The 23,371-nt window shown below is 43.5% G+C and overlaps 1 protein-coding gene across 10 annotated transcripts in view; it reads left to right on the top strand.

The window, feature by feature from the left end:
* Positions 1-23,371, top strand: part of LOC133283324 (nuclear factor of activated T-cells 5-like) — a 76,524-nt gene that overhangs the window by 36,711 nt on the left and 16,442 nt on the right. For all 10 annotated transcript variants that reach the window (XR_009747780.1, XR_009747779.1, XR_009747781.1 and 7 more), the window contains 3 exons: positions 1,604-1,736; positions 2,366-2,443; positions 9,516-9,664. Coding sequence is in view for 5 of the 10 variants with exons in the window: in XM_061480011.1 (XP_061335995.1) it covers positions 1,604-1,736; positions 2,366-2,443; positions 9,516-9,664 (360 nt within the window). In the remaining 5 variants the exon portion in view is untranslated. The remainder of the gene's footprint in view (positions 1-1,603; positions 1,737-2,365; positions 2,444-9,515; positions 9,665-23,371) is intronic.

Below are 23,371 nucleotides of genomic sequence, written 5' to 3' on the forward strand. Positions count from 1 at the left end.
TTGTTAGTGGTGGTGGTAATACTGTTATATTTTAATAAGAAAAAAACACTCTTTTTCCAAAGAAAAATAAGCCTTTCCCTCTTCCTGTGCATTTCTAGAAATAATATTCCTTTTCTTCAAATAAGTTCCTTAGTGAATCTGGTAGAATATCATTGGTTTGAGTTCACACACGTATAACTGCTTAATTTCTAACTGAGAATTCAGATGTCACAGTAGGAGTGTGGTATATGAAGCAAGTCTTTGCCCTTATATACAGTGTAATTTAAAGGCCTAATACAGTTTTTCCAGTAGCTTTCCTAAGGGCACATTAGATTTCTACTGAGTGGAATTATATTGTGTACACTATAGTATTTATACCTGGCTGGACTTCTGTTCCACTCTGAAATGTTTTACAAAATATTTGTTTCTTCTTTTTGCCACAACTAAGTGTCTTTATGGACTATTGAACTGAAATTGGAGAAATTATTAGATGCTTTCTCACTTCTAGTGCATAGCTGGGGAATAGACAGATCCCTCATCGCTATTCCTGTTGGTGAATGACTGCAGGCCTATTTTTTGATTTCTGCTCAGTGTTAAATCTGCTTAGGTGTACCATGAAACTGCATCGTCCATCTGATCACACTGAACAGAGACCTGAGTTGGCAGAACATGAAGTGTCTGAGTCCAGCAGAATTTGATGGCAAACTGACTGCAGTTCAGTAAGGCATGTTAGGCATAAGCTTATGCTTAAGGTACTGGACTTTAATATGTCTTTCCATTTGGATTGTAGGTTTCCAATGAGCATCATAAAGGCAGATTATTCAAATCTCTCTTCTAGCACTAGTTATTTATCAGTTCACTGAAAGTGCAACTTGATCACATCTCCCCCAATATCTTTGTTTTTTATGGTGTTTTATCAGTCTGTTTCTGTTTTGATGGATATGATACAATTAAGGTGTTACTGTAAAAGTTGGTCAGAGAAACTCTCTAAGACTCAATTTGGAGTTTTAGAAAGCAGCATTCTTTATTGCAGCGCTAGGTGCACACGCAAATAGTTTTGCAAAGGTGAGTGCACACACTACTTGCCAACAGTAGCTATATATTTAGCATACTCATGCATATTTACAGTTTCCAGGAAATTGTTTACATATTCATGAGATTCCCGGGATCTCTTTGTAATATTTTCATTCTAATTGCGCATGTGCTTTCTTGCTGAGTGAGGGTCTCTGTTGGTCGCTGACAATCTTCCTCACTGCATTTACTGAATGATCTCAGTGCTTGTGCATGCTCACAAGGTCTTAGTGCCGAGTTAGCAGTTGGTATGTCCTTGCTTCTGTTCTGATCCAGTCTCACTCCAGACTGGGTGCCACTCTGCTATCTTGAAGGCTGGCATCCTTGGTCTTATTTGCTGTCTCCTTAGTTGTTATCAGTCCTGTAATGTTCTTTCCCATCAGCCGAACATTCCTTTCTCTCTATGTGTTATCAAGTTAGAACAGTTTGGCCTATTCTACTACGTTAAAGGCACACACTCTTGTTAGTTTAAACCTATTATTTAAGCTTACAAAGGTAAATAATAATGAAATAAGGTTTCTAATGTGGTTTTTAAATTATTTTTGAATTGCAGAATCACCTTATTGTGAAGGTGCCACCATACCATGACCAGCAAATAACCTCAGCTGTTTCTGTGGGAATATATGTGGTAACCAATGCTGGAAGATCGCACGATGTGCAACCATTTACGTACACTCCAGACACAAGTATGTGAAATATAAAACTAGAGGAAGGAAGGGGCAGTTTTACCTGCAAAGCATCTTGGTTTTGATTTCATAGTATTTAGTCCATACAACAGAAATGTTAAGTAATGTAGATCTTTTAAAACTTGTCTTGCTGGTGATGTTTGCTCTGTTAAATAATAAAATCTAAAGGCTTGGCTTTTCTCATTTACATGGTAAGTATCTCAAATTTCAGCTGCATGGAGACAGCTGTTCTTATAACGTAGCATCCATTTTTAGTCTAAGGTTCAAAATGAAGCTGAGTAAGAAAAAAGAAGACATTACATACAGTGCACCAAATACAAAGAAAAAATAGCACCAGTCTTTATCCTGAGGAAAGTTGAAGTTTGACCATATCACTATATTTTTGTTTATCTATATTACAATTCTGTTCTGGGTTCAGCTGTAGCAGTCAGCTCTGAGTGAATGGCTGCATGGTTCTGATTTACTTGCTGGGCTTAGACCATGACAAATACACAGTCCAAAAGCTTGTTTGGGTTTCAAAGAACCTCAGTTTCTTTAAGATATAAGTAACTGGTTTGGTTTGCTTGGGGTTTTTTTGCTTGTTTGCTGTTTTAACATAAGGAAGTTCTAAATGTGTTTTGTCTCAACAGCTGGTACTCTGAATGTTAATGTGAAGAAGGAAATCTCCAGCCCAACCCAACATTGTTCTTTTGAAGAGACTATAAAAGGTACTAAATTGATTATTATCATTGTTGTTAATAGTTTAACTATAAATTTGGAGAAATGAATCAGATATCCTGTGAAGATAAGTTTGTGATTGTTGTGGTTTAAACCCAGTCAAGTAACTTGTTCACTCACTCCCAGTGAGTGGTGCCGAGCTGACAACAATCGAGGTCCGTGTCCCCCCCCCGCACCTCCTGTGCAGGTCCCTTGACCTTACTCCGTTTTATGGCAAAACCAGCTTTCAGCAGGATTTGGATTATTTTCCTCCCTTTCTCAAAGACCTCTTCCGCTATATCGCCCCACACAATAATGTCATCAATGTATTGCAGGTGTTCTGGAGCTTGCCCCTGTTCCAGTGCAGTCTGGATCAGTCCATGGCAAATGGTAGGGCTGTGTTTCCACCCCTGGGGCAGTCGGTTCCAAGTGAACTGGACACCCCTCCAAGTAAAAGCAAACTGTGGCCTGCACTCTGCTGCCAAGGGAATTGAGAAAAATGCATTGGCAATATCAATCGTGGCATACCACTTGGCTGCCTTTGACTCTAGTTCATACTGAAGTTCTAGCATGTCCGGTACGGCAGCACTCAATGGTGGTGTGACTTCATTCAGGCCACGATAGTCTACTGTTAGTCTCCATTCTCCATTAGACTTTCGCACTGGCCATATGGGGCTATTGAAGGGTGAGCGGGTCCTGCTGATCACCCCCTGACTCTCCAGTCTACGGATCAGCTGATGGATGGGAATCAGGGAGTCTCGGTTGGTGCGATATTGCCGCCGGTGCACTGTTGTGGTCGCCACTGGCACTTGTTGTTCTTCAACTTTCAGCAACCCCACAGCAGAGGGATCTTCTGAGAGACCAGGCAAGGTGGACAGCTGCTCAATTTCCTCAGTCTCCAAAGCAGCAATACCAAAAGCCCACCGGTACCCTTTTGGGTCTTTGAAGTACCCTCTCTTGAGGTAGTCTATGCCAAGGATGCATGGAGCCTCTGGACCAGTCACAATAGGGTGCTTTTGCCACTCCCTCCCAGTCAGGCTGATTTCAGCCTCCAGCACAGTCAACTCTTGGGATCCTCCTGTCACTCCAGAAATATAGATGGGTTCCACCCCTTGACAGCTTGATGGCATCAGGGTACACTGTGCACCGGTATCTACTAGAGCCTTATACTTCTGTGGGACTGATGTGCCAGGCCATCTGATCCACACAGTCCAGTAAATCCGATTGTCCCCTACCTCCCCCTGGCTGGAGGCAGGGCCCCTCTAATAGTCGTCACAGCATTGGACACTTAAGTCGTGGTGAAAGGGATTTTTCTTCGTTATCACAGGAGCTGGAGTAAAATCAGCTCTTTCATTCCGTCTGGGAAACTGCTCACCAGAGACTGAAGCCGTAGTTCTCATGGGACGATCATTCTTGGCCCTTGCTCCCCTCTTCAGTTCACTCACCCGTTCCTCCAAAGCTGAAGTAGGTTTTCCATCCCACTTTGTCATGTCTTCTCCGTGATCCAGCAAGTAAAACCATAGGGTACCCCGTGGCGTATACCTCCTGTATCTCCTCTCTTGAACAATAGGACGCCTTTTGTTAATAGCTGAGACGTGTGTTGGTACACGTGAGGAGCTGGATAAATCAGATTGATCGTCCCTCAATTGTTCGAGGTCCTGGGACAGTTTTTTCACAGCTGAGATGATGGAAGGGGTGAGATTGTCTTCGAACTCTCGGAGTTTATGAACCATTTCATCCACTGTTAGTGGTACTATGTCATTCCAGGTCACTGTTGCCAATGAATGGGCATATGATGACGGTGCATTCCGTGTAAGTTTTCACCACATGGGTCGTGTACATTCAACTTCATCTGGATCTATAGGTGTATCCCCGCTATTCGGCATCCAGCCTGTGATAGATCATCTCTACGATGGCCGATTCCCTCAGAGACTGGATGCCTTTGTCTATAGTAGTCCACCTGGCCGAACGACTCATAACATCGTCCTTGTACGGAAACCTTTCTTTCACAGCTGCCAAGAGCCTCCTCCAAAGGCTGAGGGACTTTTTCTCTCTTGCAATTGCTTTGTCAATTCCCCCTTCTCTAGCAAGTGATCCCAGCTGCTTGGCTTCTGTACCTTCTAGTTCGTGACCATCGGCCCCATTGTCCCAGCATCGGAGTAACCAGGTGATGATGTGCTCCCCTGGTTGACGGGTAAAATCTTTTCGCATGTTCCGCAGCTCGGTTGAGGTCCGAGGTCGAGAAGTTACCTCTTCTTCTTCGTCATGTGATGATGACTCCTGATCAGATTCTGGACCGGGTGGTGAATTCATTGTTTCTTCATCTCGCTTCACCCTTTTTGCCTCCTTTTTACTTGTTCTCTTGCATACAGGGGCAACCGATATTGGTACGAATTGGTCCTCTGGTTTGGCTGCAGTGATTATCACTGTGGTTTGAGTAGCAACTGTACTTGTTGCTGGGGGTGGTGTAGCTGCTGTGCTTGGAGCTGGGGTAACCACGCTGTCTGTTGCAGTTGAAGTTTGAGCAGCTGCTGTACTTGCCACTGGGGTAGCTGCTCTGTTCATTGAGGCCAAAGTTTGAGTAGCGACTGTACTTGTCGCTGGGGTTGGTGCAGCTGCTGTGCTTGGAGCTGGGGTAACCGCGTTGTCTGTTGCAGTTGAAGTTTGAGCAGCTGCTGTACTTGCCGCTGGGGTAGCTGTGCTGTTCATTGCAGCCAAAGTTTGAGTAGCGACTGTTGCTTTGCCCTCAGATCCGCCGACCTTCTTTTCCTTTTGAAGGTGCTGGATAGTGTTGAACAAGGCCCTGTAAGCATAGGCCAAGCTCCAGCATGTTTCCATGATTTGTCCATCTCTGGTATGGCCAGAGTGACCACACACCTCATTTAAGTGTTTTACTAATTCTTCTGGATTTTGCAGTTGTTCGGTAGTGAAATTCCAAAGTACTGGAGGGGCCCACTGACCTAGATACTTGCCCATACTATCCCACACACCATGCCACTCATGGCTGTCCAGCCTCAGGGAAAATCTCTTGGTCCTCCTACATTGTTGTTTGACCCCAGACAAGACCCAAACCTGACTCTGCTTAACTGTTGAAATCAGTAGTGGGCAAAACACACTCTGTATGCGTGTTAGCATGGTGATTCCCATCACCATCAGCAAACAAGTCTCAACATTATTAAAAGGCCATTCAAAATATTCAAAACTCTCAAATGTAAATGGTCTGGGGGGACGACTGGGAGGGTAAAAGAATGTCTCCTTCACAGGTTGAGCACCTGAGAAGGAGAAAAAAGATGTGTAATTGCTAAGCACCTCCATCATATACCTCCCAAAGTATAAAGGTGGTGACCACACTGGGAACATAAGCCAGATCAGTTTCATGATCAATGATTCTATTGTATTACAAGTCATTACCATAAAGTACAATGGGACAAAAACCTTAGCCCAAGCCCCACACTTGAAAAACACTAATACAGCAAATACCGGATGGACGTAAGATACGATATATTGAAAATGTGAGATCAAGAGGAACAACCTTGAGGGCCAATAAATCAGCATTGTGACGAGTGACTATCAATCCAGTCAGATCTGTTCTTATCTCAACCCCTCGTGCCCCACGTTGGGCGCCAAAAAGAACTGTCGTGGTTTAAACCCAGTCAGGTAACTTGTTCACTCACTCCCAGTGAGTGGTGCCGAGCTGACAACAATCGAGGTCTGTGTCCGTCCGTCCCCCCCCCCGCACCGGGGCTCTCCCCTTCCCCGCTCCCGGAGGAACGGGGAGGAGGATCGAAAGAGTGCAACTCCTACGGGTTGAGACAAGAACAGTCCAGCAGCCAATGTACAACACATATCACCACCGCTACTATCAACTACAACAACGATAAGGGAAAATAACAAGGGAAGAGAATATGATACCACCGGCCAAGAAAACGAGTTCCACCCGGAAGCCCGTGTCCTTCCGGGTAACTCCCAGTTACCCCCCACCCCGGGCATGACGTGCTGTGGTATGGAATACCTCCCCGGCTAGCCCGGGTCAGGCGCCCCATCTCTGCTTCCTCACAGCTTCCCCTCCTCCCTGGCAGAGCATGAGCCTCACAAAGTCCTTGGTCAGGGTAAACATCACTTGGCAACAACTGAAAACATTGACTTCACCAACACTGTTCCCAGGCTGGAAGTCAAAACACAGCACTGCACCAGCTAACACAAAGGAAAAACATGACTGCTACTGCTGAACCCAGGACTGTGATGATAAAATCTGTCTGTATTCTTACAGTGAGGTTTGTTTTCTGATTCTGAATATTTTACTTTGTAACAGTGTTCTTTTAAGTATATTTTAACATGAGCTAGTATAAAATAAAGCCTGCAAAAAAGAGTTGTGGGTGGGTTTTATATTAATTTTTCATGCCTCAGGCCCTGCATTCTAAACTTCATTTAATATGATTGTAAGTGAAGAAGAAAAAAGAATGAAGCCTAAGATGGAAGTCAGTACAAAGGATTTAGAAAGAGTTCAGTGTGAATTTAATCTAAAAACATACGTAAAGGTAGTGATGAGAAAGAACTGAGTACTGAAAGCACAAACATACCAACTGGTATATTTTGGAGGCTGTCCAGTGGTTCTATGAGACTGCTTTCAGTGGGTCTAATTAAGAATGCTAATTCTGGCAATTTCAGCTTAATTCCCTTAAGTAAGTTGTTGTGGGTTTGTTTGCTTTTTTTTTATTTTCTTTCCTCTTTCCTTTTATTTTTTTTCTTCCCTCCTCCCTTTGTTTTCTCTGTCATCTTTTTTTTTTTTTCCCCCTTTGCTTTCTTTTTTCTGACCCATTCATTCCATGCAATGTTTGTTGTTTTGTTCCAAGGTAGGAAGTTTTAGGTTTGCCTGGTTTTTAAGTGTAGATTGAATTGATCCTTCTGATAGTGAAATAAAGTAGAGGAAGGAAATGTTTCCAAGTTGACTGTTAAAGCTATGGTAGTATACAACAGTTAATGGAAATTTCCGTAGCCTGCTCTGGTGAAAGCAGGTTGAAGGTAAGCAAATTAACAATGTGATAACAAGTTTGATAGGAATCTATAACTTCAAGTTAAAATCATGAAGCTCATGTTTAAAGTTAATAGCTTGGTCTTGGCAGGGGATATATTTGCAAGTTGATTTTACAACTCGTTAGGGAGGATAATACAAGATATAACAAGTTTAAACCCGCAGGGAATACTTGGGAGAGAAACGTGCAGAAATATTTAGTTTTAGTGTGAGGTGTCCCTGCCCATGGCAGGGGGGTTGGAACTAGATGATCTTAAGGTCCTTTCCAACCCTAACTATTCTATGATTCTATGATTTAGGGCAATGAAACAAGATAATAAAAAGACTGGTAAGACTTCTAGTAGCAAGATCAAAAAGATGAGGAAAATTTTAAGTTATTGTCCTGGGTTCAGCAGTAGCAGTCATTTTTCTCCTTCCTGGTAGCTGGTGCAGTGCAGTGTTTTGACTTTTGGCTTGGGAACAGAGCTGATAACAATGATGTTTTGGTTTGGCCAAGGACTTTGTGAGCCTCATGCTCTGCCAGGGAGGAGGGGAAGCCGGGAGGAGCCAGAGACAGGACACCTGACCTAAGCTAGCCAAAGAGGTATTCCATATACAGCACGTCATGCCTAGGATGTAACTGGGAGTTAGCCGGAAGGGCTGGGGGACTGCAGGGTTGGAGGAGGTATCGGTCGGTGCTTGGTCGGGCTGGGGGGGGCGAGTTATTGGTCGGCTGGTGGTGAGGTGTTGTATTCTGTTCCCTTGTTATTTCCTTTATCATTATTATCATTGGTGGTAGCAGTAGTGATTTGTGTTATACCTTAGTTACTAAACTGTTCTTATCTCAACCTGTGGGAGTTGCATTCTTTTCTATTCTCCTCTCTGTCCCTCCGGGAGTAGGGGGAGGGAAAGAAGCAGGGGGAGTGAGTGAACGAGTTGCCTGACTGGCTTTAAATCACCACAGCTATGTATCATGACAAGCTTGACATCTGACTAATTAAGTATGGAGGCTTAACCAAGAGAAAATACCAACTGCTTTGGAAGAATATCTGCTGTTCATAAAATATGCTATTTCTGTTGCTTCATGTTCTCCATTTCATTTATGTGATAAATCTTAATTTACTTTCTTGTGTGGGTTTTCTGCTAGTCATCTCATTTTGAAGGCTCATTCCTGTACCTATTCTGCTCTAGGCTGATCATGAACCAAGCAGTTCATGATTAGTTTTGTCTGCATTATGTACTTAGTCTCTGCATATGCCCCAGCCTGTCCTTCCTCACTGTTCTGAAATGATAAAGGCCAGGTGGGGACCCAGTGAGATGCTTTATGTTGAAGATCAATACTCTATTTTAAAGTATGTATGGAACTATGCTTTCTACGGGCTTTCCCATTGGTTTGTTTTAAGCTCAATTTCAGCAGTATTTGAAATCAGGAAAGTTAATTTCATTTACAGCGAAGATAGCTTATGTATTTTTTTTATGTGGATCAGGAAAAATGGAAATTAAAACTAAAAAGATCTAATTAATTTTAAGAAACCACCTTTCTAGTTTAAAAAATGGAGAAAAATAGGCACTGCAGTTGCAAAATTACAACTTGCTCTTGTTACAGAGCTGGCATGCAGGTTTATCAAGGTTTTGCTTCATTATTCCTTTAACAGAATCAAAATACAGTCTGAATGCTTTGAGCACTCTGTTCACATGGTTATCTGAAACCAGACAATTTTCAAAACTAAATAGAGAATTTGTACAGTTAAAAGTGCAGTAAAGTTCAGAATGTGAAAATTTGTGGAAAGATGTCTTAAGCTTCTATGTAGTTCAAGCTGTCCTCGGTCTAGAAAGATATGAAATGGAAGAAAACCCCAACTATGGTACTTCCGTTAGACTTAAAAATAACCTTTGAAGGTTTTCTAGAATTATTTGAAGTATTAAAGTGTTTGCACTTGTATGAGGATGAGAGCTCTTATGGTTAGGCTAGAAAAGTGAAATGGCAAGCAGGCCACCACTAGAAACCCACCCTCTTTAGAGTGGATCTTAACAGTCCATTGCCCTTCCTTTATTTTTATGTGTGACTGCAGCAGTGAAGGCCACTGGCTGTAACCTGGAGAAGGTCAACATTCTTCCTAGTGCCTTGATAACACCATTCATGCCAAGCAGTATGATTAAGAATGAAGATGTGGCTGCAATGGAAGTAAGTACAGAAAAAAGATCTCCTCCTGTCTTCAAGGTAAGTTTGATTGTGATCTGAAGACTGTAGCTTTATTAGTTATATCTACCCATCACTCCAGGTTCTATTAATGGAGAATAGTAACACACAGGAAAAATGACATGTTTGAGGTTGTTCTAGACATAACATACAATCACAGAGAGTGATTAACTATTTAATAATAATTATCAACAATAATTTCCTCTGAAAATAACTTACCTTGTTTCAGTCTCAATTCCAAGATACTTTGGTTAGCGGTACTATGATTTTATTTTTTTTTTTTTTGTCATGTGACATAGTTCCAGGTTCATAGGATTGCCATGTACAAAGACTGGACACCAAACACAATATAAACAATCAGATGCTCTAGTCTATTTATTGTGCTACTAATGCGAAGCAAATATACACTAACACGAAGCAAGTTATATACATACCAACCCCTGGTTGCATGGGATACCACCGAGAAGGAGATGGAACATGTTGCCCAGTTGGAGGGGTGGTAGGCAGTACATTGTCAGGGCACTTCATATGCAATTTCATACGTAAGGGTCCTGAAGGTTCGATCTGCCATGTCTTCTCTAGCTCTGGTGCTTTCTTTGCTCTTGAATAATGTGTCCAAGCAGGTTGTTCCTTTATTTTCACTGCTGTAAAGTTGGTCAATAATATCTGTTACGGTCCGCTCCACTTCTCCTGTACAGGATCTTCTGAAAAATTCTTAACATAAACCCAATCTCCAGATCTGAAAGGGTGAATCGGATAATCCAAACCTCTTGCTCTTGTCCCTACTATTCTCTTATTTATCTCCTGCAATTGTTTTCCCAGCTTGATCAGAAACTGTCAGAGATAGCCTTCTCCCACTTCCTGAAGACTTTCTCCTTTAAACTGGGACTGATATGGTCTTCCATACAAAATCTCAAATGGACTAACCTCTTCTTTCAACCAAGGTTTAGTTTGAACTCTTAGTAGAGCCAGTGGCAAAGCTTGGTACCAATATAAATTCATTTCCTGAAATATTTTACTAATCTGTTGTTTAATCAGATGGTTCATCTTTTCTACTTGCCCAGTGGCCTGAGGCCTGTATGGAACATGTAGTTGCCAATCAATTTCTAATTTTTTGCTAATTTCTTGTGACAATTTTGCACTAAAGTGTGAACCCCAGTCAGAAGAAATTGCCGCTGGTACTCCAAAACAAGGTATTATTTAATAATGTTTTAATCACTTGTCTTGCATTATTTATCCTACAAGGGAATGCTTCTGGCCAGCCTCAAAATATATCCGTTAACACCAACAAATATCGATAACCCCCTTTTCTTGGTAATTCAGAAAAATCTATTTGCCACTGCTGTCCCAGATAACTTCCTCTCCCAATTGTCCCAATTTGATTTCTATTTTCAGTTTTAGGATTATTCTTAAGACATAACTGACATTGTTTTGTCACTGATTGAACTGTGGTATATAGATTTCTTCCTACAATTTGTTCGTCTAAGTATTTATACAAAGAGTTGCTACCCCAATGAGTTTTATTATGTTCTTCCTGAACTAACTTCCAGAGTTGGTTATTGGGGATTACAATTCACCCATCAGGTATCTGAACCCCACCCTCTTGGTTTTCCTCTCTTTTTAGATCTTCAATAAACTTTCTATCCTCTTTTGAACACCTAGGTTTAGATTTTTCAATTGTTAGTTTGCCATCAGGGATTAAGGACATGATTTGAGATTGTTCAGCTGCTTGTTTGGCTTAAAAATCGGCCAAATTATTTCCAGTTTCCTGATCAGAGTCACCTTGTTGATGCTCTCGACAATACATAATAGCTACTTCCTCAGGTAGCTGAACAGCTTTCAGTAGTCGTAGAATTTCTGTAGCATGTTTAATCTGTTTCTCTTGTGTGTTCAGAAATCCTCGTTCTTTCCAGATAGCCCCATGTGCATGGACCACACCAAATGCGTACTTAGAATCAGTCCAAATATTTATCCTTTTATCTTTATCCAATTCCAGGGCTCTTGTTAATGCTATTATTTCTGCCTTCTGGGCTGAGGTGTTCGCAGGTAAAGGTTTAGCTTCTATTACCTGTGAAGGGGCAGTAACAGCACATCCTGCCTTTTGTTCACCATTTTTCATGAAGCTACTACCATCAGTAAACCAAGAATCAGCATCTTCCACAGGTTTTTCTTTCAAATCTGGTTGGCTTGACTATACAGTCTCTATAGTGGTCAAGCAGTTGTGTGTTAGTGGTTCTGTTGATTGTCCCTGCAGAAAGGATGCTGGATTCACAATGTTAGTGACCACAATTTCTATATCATCCTGTTCCACAAGGGTGGCCTGGTATTTTTAAAAAAACACGAAGGAGATAACCAGTGAGCTCCTTTCTGCTCCAGGACTGCTGATACAACATGGGACACGAGTACATTAATCTTTTGTCCCAAGGTGAATTTGTGAGCCTCTTCAATATTCATGACAACTGCTGCCACAGCCCTTAGGCATCTGGGCCATCCTTTGCTCGCTTCATCCAGCTGTTTTGAAAAATACACCACTGCCCTCTTATAGGGTCCTAGTTTCTGAGCAAGGACCCCCAAAGCTATTCTCTGTTTTTCATAGGAATATAGCCAAAAGGATTTAGTCACATCCAGAAGTCACAGAGCTGCAGCTCTCATTAGCTGTATCTTTAAATTTCTAAAAGCCTCCTGTGCTGTATCAGTCCAGTCCAAAGAGACAGTTCGTATAGTGGTCTTACCAGAACACCATAATCATGGATCCAAAGTCTGCCCCATCCTGTCATTCCCAGGAATGTCCGGAGTTCCTTGAAGGTCGACAGTCGTGGAGTCTGACAAATGGCTTCTTTTCTGGCAGTTCCAAGTTCTCTCTGTTCTCTTGTTATTTCATATCTTAGGTAGGAAACTCGGGTTTGGATTAGTTGGGCCTTTTGTCTGGATACCTGATAACCATTCAGTCCCAGAAAATTTAATAATTCCACCATCCACTGGATACATTCTTCCTTTGTTTCTGTAGCAATTAATAGGTCATCCACATATTGTAACAGAGTCCCCGTCTGAGTAGGTGGCTTCTATGATTCTAGTTCTCGTGCTAACTGATTTCCAAAAATCATTGGACTGTTTTTAAACCCCTGAGGTAATACTGTCCAAGTTAATTGAGTTTCCCTTCCTGTGTCAGGGTTTTCTCATTCAAAACCAAATAATTTTGGCTTTCTTTGGCCAATGGTAAGCAAAAGAAAGCATCCTTCAAATCCAGGATGGCAAACCATTTCTGATTATTATTCAATTTAGTCAATAAGTCATACGAATTAGCTACTACTGGATGAATATCCTCTGCAGTTTTGTTGATTGCCCTAAGATCTTGAACCAATCTGCAGCTTTTCCCATCATATTTCTTTACTGGCAAGATAGGAGTATTATATTCCAATTCACATTCAATTAATAATCTATATTTTAAAATTTATCAATGATTTTTTGATTCCCTTTGATCTTCTAATTTTAAGGGATTTTTTTTTATTCTAATTGGGCAGCTCCCCCCTTTTTTTTTTTTCCACTTTAACAGGCAAAGCATTTTTTGCCTTATCTGAAATTTCAGATGCCCATACTCCCAAATATACCTGATTAAGGATTTCTTCTATTTCAAGGATGTCCTCCTTTTTCTTTTCTGTTGAATTAAAGATAAACTCAAAACTGCAATTATTTGATTGGTTTTTAACTCTAAATTCCATTTTGCCTTCTTTAAATGTTGCTTCTCACCCTAATAAAGATTTTAGAGAATTTGGCATGCATAAAAATTTATGCATTCCTGTTTGTTTTCCCAATTTGTACTTTAAGGGTTTCAGAAAGAATGCCTCTTTTTTTTCTTTTTTTTTTTCTTCGTGGACAGTAGCTCCCACATCTGTAACAAATTCTTTTCTCTGATTTCAGACCGAATAAGTGTCTCCTGTATCCAGTAAAATTCCACTTTATTTCCTCTAGTCCCTAGTTTTAATTTAACCAGTGGATCTGCTAGGGTAGATTCCCCAGGTCCCTGTCAGTCTAGTTCCTATTCAGTCACCGGAGCCACCCCATGGCACTCCCCCCCCCCCCGGTTAGTCTCACTTCCAGTGTCCAAACTCTCCATAGCACGCACACCGATCCGCTTCCACAGAAGAAGAGCCCACTCCCCCACCTCCACCTGACATTTTTCCTCTACCAGTTTCAAAGCAACCACCGCAGCCGTGGCTATAGCACGAACCAGCGTTTTCTTTTCTACCTGTTCCCGATTCCTGTATGCTCTCCATGATTCCTCCTTCACCCCGGTCCAGATTTATTCAACAACCCCTCAGTCCTGTCTGTCAACATGTCTGTTCCCACTTGTTTGCCTGCCCCAGCATCCATCCTATGCTCAAACACAGGAGCTGCCCAAGCTCTGCTCCCCTCTCTTCCCCCTTGGTTTTCCCTTTTTTTTTTCTCACAGCTGCTCACCCTGCTCTGCAGGGGCTGCAGATGCCTTTCTCTGCACCAGCACTTCTGGTTTAACCCTTTCTTAACTCTGAATGTGAATCTGCCACTTGTTGCCAGTTACAGCAATCTGTGCCTCCTTATCAATATCAGATAGGACAAGATGCAGAGGGTGCTCCTCTCGGAGGTACCTGTGATACATAATTTTCCAACCTATCTTCCTGGTTACTGTTTTTTAACTTTAAACATCATTCCCCCAATATCACAGGCTAAACAACATCTCTTCAGCTTAACTTTCAGTTTTTCCCTGTCCTTTTCCAAAGCCAAAATTAAGGGATCTGGCAGAGCTATATTAATTTTGCATTCAGTCTGTCACTCTGCATGATTTCTTAAAGTGAAAACCGTATGTGCATACATTACTTCATCCCATTTTCCTTGCCACCTCAAAACAACATTAATTGTAACAATGTATTATAGTTCAAAGTTCCATTTTTAGGCCATTTTTCCTGATCTTCCAAAGTGTACAAAGGCCACCATTGGTTACAATATTTACCAATATTTTCTTATTTACTGAGCCCCCAGGAGACCCTCCAAGTTCTTTCCAGTGTGCCAAAATGCACCCTAAAGGACTCTTTTTCATGATCTCTTCACTCTGCTGAGTTCCCTTTATCAGTCTCTCACTCACACACACTAGGGATCCCACAGACACACTCCACACGCTTACAACACTTGAGACAAAGACGGAGACTAAAAATTCAAACAAACAGCGGTTAATAACACAGTTAGAACATCCTGTCACCAATGCCAAAATCACAAGACCAAAATCATTACTGTAACAAGCCACAAAATAAGACGAATACCAGTAAAATCAAAAGCAATACTTCCTAACTCCTATGGCTCACACCATATTGTAACACTAATAGGGGGGTTTCTTTAATCCCTTTTTATTTGACCAGCCTGTCAGTGTCCCAAGAAGGACGAGACCCTTGTGCCCGACCAGCCTGTCTGCGTCCCACTGTGGGAACTGTACTGGACAGCCTGCAGTATCAGAGGGTGATTCAACTAACCTATTCAGGGACCCACGCTGACAGTATCACTGAATCAAATCCCTTATGAGCTGTTGATAGCACACGGGACCCAAAACCATTTCCACAAGACACCCCCTGGGACTTGTAGGACTCAAATCACAAGAAGCCCCCTGCTTCTTGTGGGTGTATACCAAACGGACACTAGCAGCCGGGTATATGGCTTTACCTACAAGATTTCCTATCTCGATTTACGGAAGGTTTCCTAACCTTGCATACACTTACCAAACCAAACCAATTTAGTCTTTATGTAAGATGCCCCCTGCACCTTACAGACTATACAAAAGAAAAGAATACCTTTTATGAAGATGGTCCTTGTCTGCTCCTGCAGCGATCTGAATGAGTCGAGGCGTCCCTCTGGGAAAAATTCCCGAGGGCCCTAGGGAGCCCTGTCCTCAGCAGGTCCTGCAGCTGAGCAGAGAGGGTCCCATCTGGGGTGCCAAATTGATTCAGAGAAAACTTCAGGAACAAACTTGCCAACAAATTTTTCATGCTGACAAGCAGGTATTCTTTATTGCGGCACTGTGAGACATGGGGGACAGCTCCTCCTAACGTGTGTCCCTGTATTGCTACCCAGGCTGTCCTTATGTAGCCACTGGGCATACATACATATTCATGAGGTTACACATCGATTACATCATTTTCCAGAAAGTTCCTCGCATGCATACAGAATTTTGGTGGTGGTCTCTGAGGGTCATTTACTTCTTCCAACAATCTTCATCACTTCTGGCAGCCTTTGAAGCACAGGCAGTAGATGCTTGTATCAGCTTAATTGGTTCATTAGCACCACACACATAATAATCCTCCTGTCCTCCTACTTATCTGTTAGTTTAACTGTAGCCTGTCCTGGACACCTGCAGTTCCCAGATACTCCTTAACCCTGTGTCCTGTTCTTCTAGACTGTTTTTTTTAAAACTATGTCAACTATAACAATTTATCTTGTCCAAGAATTCTCAGTATGTTCTCTAGCTGTACTCTACTTTTTTTCTGTGTATCATGCACCTCAGTAATTTTCCATTGCTACTGTTAACAAAGCCATCAAATTTAGCATTGCTTAGTACTAATTCTAAAGGTTTATATATTCCATTTTGTGATTTTGTGCCCCTCTTTGTCTCAGTTCATATAGTCACCTCATGTTGCCCATGGTCCATGCCTCTGTGTCAAGAAGTGCCCATTATACTGCTAGCAGTGCCTTTTCAAAAGCAGTATATCTGCTCTCGGCACCCGTCAGACAGCGTGACCAGAATCTTAGGGTTCTTTTCTGCCCTTCTTGTAGTTGCCATAGGCTGCATAAAGCTACATCCCTTTTCAAGGTTACATTGTAGTTCTACCTGACCTGGCTGCTGGGATATAACTCCATATGTTCCTGTGTGGCTGCACGGGTTTTCTCAAAGGCAGCCTGCTGCTTGGGCCCCCACTCAAACTGGGCCTTTTTTTGAGTTATTCTGTACAGTGGTTTAAGGAGCACAGCTAAACCAGTCACATAGGATCTCCAATGCCCTACCGTGCCAAGAAAATGCTGTACCCCGTTTTCATCCCGGGGGGAGGGGGCAGGTTCTTATGCTTGATAAAGCCTTTTCAGGAATCTGCTGTATCCCTTGGGTCCACGTAATACCCAAATATTTCACCTTTTCTGCAGGCCCTTTTATTTTCCTTGAATTAATTGCCCACCCATCCTGTTGCAGTAACGCGGTTACTGCATCTAATTTGTGTTGTACCTGTTCCAGGATACCATCCTGGATCAGGATGTCATCTATATTTTGTAGGATTTGCATTTCATTAGGTATAACGTGCCATGTCAATGTCCGATGGATGGCTTGGTGACAAAACGTAGGACTATGTTTATAGCCCTGGGGAAGACGCGTAGAAGTATACTGGTTGCCCCCCCAAATAAATGCAAATTGATCTCGGGCAGCATGGAGAACAGGGATTGTAAAAAAAGCATTTGCCACATCGATTACAGCATGCCATGTTCCCGGATGGGCCTGGGTTTGATGTACTAATGTTTCCACCTTGGGGACTGCAGCCTTTATAGGAGGTGTCTTTTTATTCACTGCTCAATAATCTACAGTCATCCACCAGCTGCCATTGGGTTTCTTTACAGGCCATACGGGGCTATTAAATGGGGAGTGCATGTACTGGACAACACTGGTGCTTAACAGATCACTGATAGTAGCCTGGATCTCTGCATCTTCTCCTGGAATCTTATATTGCTTGAGGTTCACTGTTTCTTTGGCTACAGGGATATCTGTTTCCTGCTGTATCAGCCCTACGGTAATAGCTCTGGCATGTAGCCACCGCATGGTACCAAAAGCCCAATAGGTACCATTGATTTCCAGCGTGGCACCCCATAAAATATCCATGCCAGTTATGTATTCTCCAGTTGAGGCAACTATAAGTATTCATGGGGATCCCAATCAGCAATTTGCAACTTTAGTCTGGTCTGTTTCCCTACTACTGGTTGGTCACCTAGCCCCCACACGGGGGCAGTCGTTCCCCAGGTTTTATCTGGATTACCGTGTATTATTGTGACCTCTGCCCCCGTGTCCACCCCACTTGACCACCAGATGTGGTGAAGTGACAAGGGTCGCATCATAGCACACGGCATTCCGGTACGGGGGCTCGGTCTGTTTCCTATTCATTTTTTACATGGCATCCCTTTCTACCTGCTGCATTTCCTCTCAGGGATAGAGGGGGGCAGATGGGATAGATGGTCCAAAAGATGGGATATCAGGTTTCCCTAAACCAGGGTATTCTATTTTCCGTACTTGCTTATTCTATGGGTTTTGGGCAGTCTGCCGAAGCACTTGTATGGGCTTACCATCTATTTCATCCTTGCTGACCCCATGGTTTAGAAGTAACCAGAACAGCAAAGTCTGCTTCCCCGGCTCTCCTCTGTCATTTGCATGGGTACTGGGTTGTTTCTCCCCCTTTCCTACTCTCCCCTGGTCCTGAGCCGCTTTGTCTAAGCCCAGTCCCGGTAAATCCCCTAATTGGCTTAGCTTTTCAATCACTTGTTCAGTGGGGTTTCCTTGTTCTGATAGTAGTATAGGTATAAGATACACCTTCCATCCTGGTGGACATCCCTCTAAAAGTGTGTTCCACATTCTGGGAATTAAGAGCTGTTGTATATAAAGCTTGGGAGATTCCCCCTAAGACGGCTAGTTTCATGCCTTCCACTTTAAGTAGTTGGCGTGCTTGCTGTAGAGCGATCCACTCTTTAGCCGCAGGCGTCCAGGCACCATCATTAGTATATCGGTCTGACATCCCTCTTCCAACTACTGCAACCATGGTGGCACTATTTTGGTCCCCTATACGACATAACGCAGATTGTACATACGGATCAGAGGTGAGTCCCATTAATTTTTTCTCATCTACCACATCTAGCAATGCAGTATCTGCTGCTTTGTCTGTGAGGCGAACTAGCCAGTTCTGGTGTTTCTCTCCTGGCCTCTGCTTGTATTTATCCAATAAGTTCTTAATCTCCTCAAGACTATAGTCTGTCAATTTGTCTGTTCTTACTTGTCTGTCTGCCCCGGTAATCATTTTATGTTTAAACACAGGAGCTGCGCAGGCTCCTTCCTCTTTTTCATGGTACCCCAAATATCTCCATCCCATGTCTCCAGATCCCAGTCAGGATCAGACACAAGAGCATGGATTCGTAGCCCCACTGCCTTTGTGCCTTTCTTATTGCTCTGTACTTTGGCAATGCAAAAAGTATATTTTTTTGCTAGGGTGGCACATTTTTTCCCAAGTCATTCACCCTGCTCTGCAGCGGCTACAAATGCCTGCTTCTGCAACAGCACTTCTGCTTTTACCTTTTCTAACTCTGTAAATCTGCTACTTGTTGCTCCAACTCTATGTTCTTATCTACCATGCCTTTGTAGGCAAACAGCCTGCCATGCGTCCAGCATGACTCAGTCACTCCTTTGAGCGAATATGGGGGTGTTGTACAAACTCACCCCAATACTTTAACACTCCCCTGGGGTCCTTGGCTCCCCACAGTTCAGGTCCTACATTAATCAAAGTTTCTATTTTACCCCACAATGTGCTCCACGGTCTGTGTCCACCCCAGTCGCTCCACAGGAGGAGCCACAGCAAGAGGCTGTTTCTTACGAAACATAGTGATCGTATATTGCACAAAAACTTCAACGTGACCACAACAGAAATACACTGGCCTTAACACACCGCTCAACAGGTGTCGTCCTGAGACACTGCAGACAAAAAGGAATAAGGGTCCTACCGAACAGCACTTCCCTATGGCCTAAGGCCACATCACCCTGAAAACGCCCAATCTCGTCTGATCTCGGAAGTTAAGCAGAGTCGGGTTTGGGCCTTGTCTAGGGTTAGACGACGATATAGAAGGACAAAGAGATTTTCCCTGAGGCTGGACAGTCATGAGTGGCAGGGTGTGTGGGATAGTATGAGCAAGTATCTAGGCCAGTGGGCCTCTCCAGTGGTTTGGAACTTCACCACTGAACAAGCACAAAATCCAGAAAAATTAGTAAAACATTTAAATGAGGTGTGTTGTCATCCCGGTCATACCAGAGAGGGACAGATCGTGGCAATGTGCTGGGGCTTGGCCTATGCTTACAGAGCCCTGATCATCCATATCCAGCACCTTCAAAGGGAAAAAAATGTCTCTGGATCTGATGGCAAAGCAACTGACCATGCAGCTACTCATACTCCTACTGCAACAGATAACGCAGCTACTCCAACTCCAAGTACAGCTGCTACACCAGCCCCAGCGACAAGTACAGCAGCTACTCAAACTCTGACCACAACAGACAGCGCAGGTACTCCAGCTCCAAGCACAGCAGCTACACCAGCCCAAGTGACAAGTACAGCAGCTACCCAAACCCTGACAACAGATACTGCAGCCACTCCAACCACAGTGATAAGCACTGCAGCTAAACCAGAGGACCAACTTGTGCCAATATCGATTGGCCCTGTACGCAAGGGGAAAAACAAAAAAGAGGCAAGAAAGATGAAGTAAGATGAAGAAACAATGTACTCACCACCCGAGACAGCATCTGACCAGGAATTCTTAATACATGAATCAGAGGAAGAAGAGGTGTCTTCTCGACCTTGGACCTCAACCGAGCTACAGAACATGCGAAAAGATTTTACCCGTCAACCAGGGGAGCACATCATCACCTGGTTACTCCGATGCTGGGACAATGGGGCCGATGGTCACGAACTAGAAGGTACAGAAGCCAAGCAGCTGGGATCACTTGCTAGAGAAGGGGGAATTGACAAAGCAATTGCAAGAGAGAAAAAGTCCCTCAGTCTTTGGAGGTGGCTCTTGGCAGCTGTGAAAGAAAGGTTTCCATACAAGGATGATGTTATGAGTCATTTCGGCCAAGTGGTCTACTCTAGAGAAACGCATCCAGTCTCTGAGGGAATCAGCCATCGTAGAGATGATCTATCACAGGCTGGATGCCGGGAAAGGACCCACAGATCCAGATGAAGTTGAATGTACACGACTCATGTGGAGGAAATTTACACGGAATGCACCGTCATCATATGCCCACTCATTGGCAGCAATAACCTAGAATGAAATAGTACCACCAAGAGTGGATGAAATGATTCATCAGCTCTGACAGTTCAAAGACAATCCCACCCCTTCCATCATTTCAGCTGTGGAAAAACTGTCTCAGGAGTTCAAACAACTGAGAGATGACCTATCCGATCTATCCAGCTCCCCATGTGTACCAGCCCACGTCTCAGCTATTAACGAAAGGTGTCCTACTGCAGGAGAGAAGCTATAGGAGGTGTACGCCACGTGCCACCCTATGGTTTTACCTGTGACATCACGGAGAAGACATGAGGAAGTGGGATGGAAAACCTGCCTCACCTCTGGAGGAATGGGTGCGTGAATTGAAGAGGGGAAAAAGATCAAGGATGATCATCCCATGAAAGCTGCGGCTTCAGTCTCTGGAGAGCAGGCTCCCAGAAGGAGTGGAAGAGCTGATTTTACTCCAGCTCCTGTGATAAAGACTAATCCCTGTCAAGAAGACTTAAGTGGCCAATGTTGTGATCACTATTAGAGGGGCCCTGCCTCCAGCCTGGTGGAGGTAGGGGACAATCGGATTTACAGGACTGTGTGGTTCAGGTGGCCTGGCACATCAATCCCACAGAAGTATAAGACTCTAGTAGATTCCGGTGCACAGTGTACCCTGATGCCATCAAGCTGTCAAGGGGTGGAACCCATTTATATTTATGGAGTGTCAGGAGGATCCCATCAAAATGCTGATTTATTGGCTCTCAAAGTTGTTCCTCTTGATCTCACAGTTTCAGTATACCATACCTTACTTAGAGCTGGTATTTGCTGTGTTACTGTTTTTCAAGTGTGGGGCTTGAGCTAAGGTTCTCGTCTCATTGTACTTTATGGTAATGACTTGTAATACAATAGAATCATTGATCATGAAACTGATCTGGCTTATGTTCACAGCGTGGTCACCACCTTTATACTTTGAGAGGTATATAATAAAAGTGCTTAGCAATTACACATCTTTTTTCTCCTCCTCAGGTGGTCAACCTGTGAAGGAGACATTCTTTTACCCCCCCCCAGTCCCGTCCGTCCCCCCAGACTGTTTACAGCATCATTTGAGAGTTTTGAAGTTTTAGAATGGCCTTTTAATAATGTTGAGACCTGTTTGCTGATTGTGATGGGGATCACCACGTTGGCACGCATACAGAGTGTGTTTTGCCCACGACCATTTCGTCTGATTTCAACAGTTAAGCAGAGTCAGGTTTGGGTCTTGTCTGGGGTTAAACAACGATATAGGAGGACCAAGAGATTTTCACAGAGCCTGGACAGCTATGAGTGGCAGGGTGTGTGGGATAGTATGGGCAAGTATCTAGGTCAGTGGGCCACTCGAGTACTTTGGAATTTCGCCACCGAACAACTGCAAAATCCAGAAGAATTAGTAAAACACTTAAATGAGGTGTGCGGTCATTCTGGCCATACCAGAGATGGACAAATCATGGCAACGTGCTGGGGCTTGGCCTATGCTTACAGGGCCCTGATCAACACTATCCAGCACCTTCAAAAGGAAAAAAATGTCCCTGGATCTGAGGGCAAAGCAACAGTCAGCACAGCTACTCCAGCTCCAAGCACTGCAGCTACACCACCCCCAGTGACAACTACAGTCTCTACCCAAACTTTGGCTGCAATGGACAGCGCAGCTACCCCAGCTCCAAGCACAGCAGCTACACCAGCCCCAGAGACAAGTACAGTCGCTACTCAAACCACAGTGATAATCACTGCAGCTAAACCAGAGGACCACTTTGTACCAATATCGTTTGGCCCTGTATGCAAGAGAAAAAGCAAAAAAGAGGCAAGAAGGGTGAAGCGAGATGAAGAAACAATGTATTCACCACCCGGGCCAGCATTTGCTCAGGAGTCATCATCACATGAGGAAGAAAAAGAAGAGGTGACTTCTCGACCTCGGACCTCAACCGAGCTATGGAATATGCGAAAAGATTTTACCCATCAACCAGGGGAGCACATCATCACCTGGTTGCTCCGATGCTGGGACAATGGGGCCGATGGTCATGAACTAGAAGGTACAGAAGCCAAGCAGCTGGGATCACTTGCTAGGGAAGGGGGAATTGACAAAGCAATTGCAAGAGAGAAAAAGTCCCTCAGTCTTTGGAGGCGGCTCTTGGCAGCTGTGCAAGCAAGGTTTCCATACAAGGACGATGTTATGAGTCGTTCAGCCAAGTGGACTACTTTAGACAAAGGCATCCAGTCTGTAACAGAATGTGCCATCGTAGAGATGATCTATCACATCAAGCCGAATAACGGGGATATACCCATAGACCCAGATAAAGTCGAAGGTACACGACCCATGTGGTGAAATCTTACACGGAATGCACCGTCATCATATGCTCATTCACTGACAACAGTAACCTGGAATGACATAGTACCACTAACAGTGGATGAAATGATTCATAAACTCCGAGAGTTTGAAGACAATCTCACCCCTTCCATTATCTCAGCTGAGGAAAATCTGTCCCAGGATCTCAAACAATTGAAGGACGACCTATCTGATTTATCCAGCTCCTCTCGTGTACCAACACACGTCTCAGCCATTAACAAGAGGCGTCCTGTTGTTCGATAGAGAAGATACAGGAGGTATACGCCACGGGGTACCCTATGGTTTTACTTGCGGGATCACAGAGAAGACATGATGAAGCTAGA

This window comes from Pezoporus flaviventris, unplaced genomic scaffold (genome assembly GCF_033815535.1).
Source record: "Pezoporus flaviventris isolate CSIRO_AGI_PZ_B2104156 unplaced genomic scaffold, CSIRO_AGI_Pfla_v1 ptg000164l, whole genome shotgun sequence".
NCBI classification, from domain to species: Eukaryota; Metazoa; Chordata; class Aves; order Psittaciformes; family Psittacidae; genus Pezoporus; species Pezoporus flaviventris.